Here is a 5,000-nt window from a genome sequence, read left to right on the forward strand (position 1 = left end):
AGGACAAATACCCAAGGCCCCTGAATGTCATTGAAGGTCCACTCATGAGTGGAATGAGTATAGTTGGAGAATTGTTTGGCATTGGAAAAATGTTCCTTCCCCAAGTCATCAAATCTGCCCGAGTGATGAAGAAAGCTGTTGCATACTTAATCCCATTCATGGAAGAGGAGCGTGCTGCCCAGCTAGGGGACAGTGATGAAATTTCTGACAATGACAGGTACAATGGCACCATTGTCCTGGCTACAGTTAAGGGTGACGTCCACGACATCGGAAAGAATATTGTTGGTGTCGTTCTAGGTTGCAATAATTACCGAGTGGTTGACTTGGGAGTAATGTGTCCCTGTGACAAGATTCTGGAGGCAGTAATTGCAGAGAAAGCAGACATATTGGGATTGTCAGGGTTGATCACTCCCTCTCTTGATGAAATGATCTTTGTTGCTCGGGAGATGGAAAGATTGGGCTTGCAGGTGAGATTGAAGACGAGCACATTTTTGTAGGTATGATGAAAAATATATGGTAGTAATACTTATATCTTGTTATCCCCCAGGATTTAATTTTTTGGGGAGTGTATATCCTTGAAGCCAACTGAAATGCAAAGAATATGTATTCCAGAGAGTTACAGAAATTTTCATTTTACAGATACCATTACTTATTGGTGGAGCAACAACTTCAAGAGCTCACACTGCAGTCAAAATTGCACCAAGGTATAAACACCCAGTAGTGCACGTGTTAGATGCTTCCAAGAGTGTGGTTGTGGTAAGTATGATTTGTGAAATGGATTATTTTCTGAAATATTTGGAGAAAATTAGATATTATTAGGAAAGCCAGATTACAAATTTTAAAAAAATCTTAACATGTCAAAGCCTTGTGCAAGAAGATAATATGCAGATGGAAATAAGAAGATTGTGTGTGCATGTTTTGATAAGAATGTATGTGTGTGTATTATCTAATTATATACACATTTTTATTATTATGTTGTCATTTATTCTCTTTTTCTCAACAGTGTTCCTCCCTCCTGGACTCAAATAATTATGATGACTTTATAGATGACCTGAAGGAAGATTATGAAGCAATAAGAGAAGAACACTATGATAGCCTCCAGGAAAAGAAATACGTCAGTTTGGAAGAAGCACAAAAAAGAAAATTTGTCATAGATTGGAAAAATGAGTTATCACCAGGTTTGTTTTCTAATTTTGAGTGGATTGCACTATCAATATGTAAATGAGACAGAAAATAAAATATTCTGTTCTGTGGTTGTGATGCTTAATGTCATTTTGATGTTATAGTGGAATGGAGTAATGTTAGCGTTATTAGTTATTTCAGGCTTCATGAGTACTGTCTTGTTTCTTTTCTGCTTTGGTTATTCCACTTAGCCTTGTCTTCTCTTAACAAAATGAAAGGGATGAAATGGCATGCATATTATATTTCACACAATTATTATAAAAACTTTCATATCTCCAATTCTCACTCTACCTTTCTAGTGGTACCAAAGTTCTTGAACACAAAGGTCTTCAGGAACTATGATCTGAGCCTCCTGACGCAATACATTGACTGGAAGCCCTTCTTTGATGTCTGGCAGTTACGGGGAAGATATCCTAACAGAGGATACCCAAAGATTTTCAAGGATGAAACTGTAGGTGAGTATTAGTTACCCCTTTTTAAAGCAAAGTTTGTGCATCTCATTTATTATTCATTTTTTTTTTCCCCCAGTATTCTAGTTTCGTTCTTGAGTTGGCATTGGGATGGAAGCCAACAATCTAATATTTGTGTATAGGTTAGAAATATCAATTGGTAATTGTCAGTGATATATGTTCTTGCAGTTTAATCACATTGTGGATATGTATGTTATTATTTTATTTCTAAGGTAGCAGTAGATACCAACTATTTACCTGCTTAGTGCTTACTGCTTGATGTTGTCATATTCTCATGTCACCATTCACTTCTTTGTTTATAATGCATTACATGTATTAAATCCTCATCATCTCTTCATATTTACTCATAAAATCTATCAGTTTCCTCTTTAAGGAATGGGAATCCATCAATCTTTTGCCATATTTCTAGCATATTCTCAAAGATTTTCTTGCAATTCTTATTTAAGAAAGAGAAAAAAAGAGAAATCTAGATATTAAACAAAACCACATTTATGAATTCTGTTAGCTGTTGATGTACAGATCATCATGAAATTCCCTCACAACCGATTTTCCCAAATTACAGGAGCAGAAGCAAAACGCGTTTATGATGATGCACAAAAGCTTCTCAAAAACATTATAGCAGACGGCTCCTTAGTTGCTCATGGCATTGTAGGCTTTTACCCTGCTAACAGTGTTGGAGATGACATAGAAATCTACAGTGACGAATCAAGATCGCAGGTTCTTGCAAAATTGTATGGTCTTAGACAGCAGGTAAGAGGAGCAATGATTAAGAAAGAGTATCTGCATGATTGTGAGATTAATGGCTCAGTTCTTTTAGAATGTGATCTCATAATACAGAACTTTCTTTTCTGTATTTAGATAAGATTTAAGACTAAGGGGACAGTCCCGAGAGGGGGGTGTACACCAGGTTGAAATTTAGAGTCATACTCTTACATGCCTGGTAAATTTCCTTAATGAATATTCATCCATTGGCCACCAGTAGCATGACTGCATGGCATAGTCACTGTAATTTTAGTTTATTAATTGTGTTTACACAGAAATGGCTCTGCAAGTGCTTAGTCATTAGTTCTACCTAAGTAATCAGTCTTCAAATTCTTTCGTCCTTATATAAGTTTAAAGTTCATTTACTGTAATTAGGGACAAAAACATCATCTATATTTACTCACTAGTATTGATTACTCTTGGCATTGCTTAAATGAATATATATTTTAGTAAACATTTATTTGTTTTTAGAATGATAATAAGAATTCAATGAGCAAGTAAATCATTTATAGATAAACAAAACAAGAAAAGAGGGAAAAAGGAAAACTACTCTCTTTATTTTACAATGTGTTCTTTTTGTGGCAGGACAATGTAGTGTTTGTATGGTAAAATGTTGGTAATGTTAATCATGGTAAATCAAGCTACAAAAGTTGTTAAGCTTAGAAAGACATGGATCGTATATTAGTACAGTGTAGGGTGACATACACTAGGTAACCAAGCTGTCGTCATATTATTATTATGCTAGTGTCTATGGGAGGCGGTGCATGGCTGTATTTTGTGGTGCATGGTTTAGTATTGTATTATGTAGCCTTATGTACTGTATAATTTCTTTTTCCTTAGATTATTATCCAGTCATTCTTCAAAGTAATCTATTTTTTTTTTTTATAAACACATTTGATTTACTCTGTAGTTTATAAATGAATTAGGAATTTCAGATAAAAGTTTCATATTGTTTATGCAGGCTTACTACATTTAGCTTAAAAATTGCTTTTGCTTATTTCATTCATCTTAATATAGCACTCATTAGACTTCAATATTCTGCCAAAAGTTACAAATTTATTGCATGTCATCAGGATGATATAAGTAGCATTCTTTATTATTATTATTACTATTATTATTATTACCATTATTATTTTAATAGGGAAAGCTTTTATTTACAAAATTTCTTTAGATTTTTTAGTAAACAAATATATATGCGAGCTATCTCCCATAAAATAAATAAATATTTCTCTATAAATTTTACAAATTTTGCTTACATACTAACACTGACAATAGAGATAGCTAAATATATATCACACAAAAGGGTACATTCCTTCACTTGTTTATTTTTCCTCCACATAGGCTGAAAAAGAAAGTCATGACCCATTTTGCTGCATATCAGACTTCATTGCTCCAAAGGAAACAGGAGTAAAGGATTACATTGGCATGTTTGCTGTCACAGCAGGCTTTGGCACCGATGAACTCTGCAAACGGTAAGTAGATCTCGTGCTTTTACACTAAAGGGTTATTTTTTTATAGTAACTCAATCACTAAGATGTTAAATTAATTTTCTTTTGTATTATTATTAATGTGTGCATGCGTTCGTGCGTGCGTGTGTGGGTGGGTGCGTGCGTGCGTGTGTGTGTGGGTGGGTGTGTGGGTGAATATATATACATGTATATATATATATATATATATATATATATATATATATATATATATATATATATATATATATATAAATAAAGATAGATGTGTGTGTATATATAGGTAGATAGATAGATAGTTAGATGGAGGGATAGATAGTTGGGTGGATAGATAGATAGATAGATAAATAATAGATAATATTATGCCATACTCTTTAAATTTTCTACCAAAAGACAAAAACTGATCCATTTAATTATTTACCTTTTCAGATTCCAGGCAGACTTTGATGATTATAATGTTATCTTGGTCAAGGCCATCGCTGATAGGCTGGCGGAAGCCTTTGCGGAAGAACTCCACGAGAGAGTCAGGAAAGACTTGTGGGGTTATGCTAGTGCCGAGTATCTGGAAGCAAATGATCTACACAGAATCAAATATCAGGCAAGTTTCTTTCTTCCTCCATTTTCTCCTTTTTCTTTTCCTTTGCTTTCAATTTGAATTCATCTTAGATATCTCATGATTCTTTTCTTCCATTTTCATTTTGAATAAATCCTAATTTTCCCATGTTTCCTAAGTTACATTTTCAGTCTAAATAAATCCTAATTTTCCTGTGATTTCCCAACTAGGGCATCAGACCTGCCCCTGGATACCCCAGCCAGCCAGACCACCAAGAGAAGCAGACAATGTGGAGTCTCATGGGAGTTGAAGAAGCAACAGGTATTGGGCTCACGGAAGCTCTCGCCATGACTCCTGCTGCGTCAGTATCCGGTCTGTACTTCGCCAACCCCAAGAGCCACTACTTTTCCGTCGGCAAAGTGGACAAAGATCAGGTGGGTGTTTCACTTACACAGGAAATGAATCAGTAGTGAAGGTTTCCAATTTGCAAATTTATTATATTGAAGTCACTGTATTTTATTTGTGTGAATTATTAGATGAAATACAATACTCCTGTTGTTTTTTTGA

The 5,000-nt window shown here is 34.6% G+C and overlaps 2 protein-coding genes across 2 annotated transcripts in view; one reads left to right on the forward strand and one right to left on the reverse strand.

The window, feature by feature from the left end:
* The window catches only part of LOC125025745 (methionine synthase-like), a 14,681-nt gene that overhangs the window by 9,344 nt on the left and 337 nt on the right, over positions 1-5,000 (forward strand). Inside the window, exons 13-20 of the mRNA XM_047613932.1 lie at positions 1-467; positions 640-756; positions 1,004-1,178; positions 1,482-1,637; positions 2,215-2,402; positions 3,756-3,886; positions 4,310-4,478; positions 4,664-4,867. The exon at positions 1-467 is cut by the window's left edge and continues 397 nt beyond it. Of these exons, the coding sequence (XP_047469888.1) occupies positions 1-467; positions 640-756; positions 1,004-1,178; positions 1,482-1,637; positions 2,215-2,402; positions 3,756-3,886; positions 4,310-4,478; positions 4,664-4,867 (1,607 nt within the window). The remainder of the gene's footprint in view (positions 468-639; positions 757-1,003; positions 1,179-1,481; positions 1,638-2,214; positions 2,403-3,755; positions 3,887-4,309; positions 4,479-4,663; positions 4,868-5,000) is intronic.
* The window catches only part of LOC125025747, a 15,935-nt gene continuing 15,844 nt past the window's right edge, over positions 4,910-5,000 (reverse strand). The window contains exon 10 of the mRNA XM_047613934.1: positions 4,910-5,000. This exon is cut by the window's right edge and continues 240 nt beyond it. The gene's annotated coding sequence lies outside the window, so the exon portion shown is untranslated.

Source organism: Penaeus chinensis, chromosome 5 (genome assembly GCF_019202785.1).
Source record: "Penaeus chinensis breed Huanghai No. 1 chromosome 5, ASM1920278v2, whole genome shotgun sequence".
NCBI classification, from domain to species: Eukaryota; Metazoa; Arthropoda; class Malacostraca; order Decapoda; family Penaeidae; genus Penaeus; species Penaeus chinensis.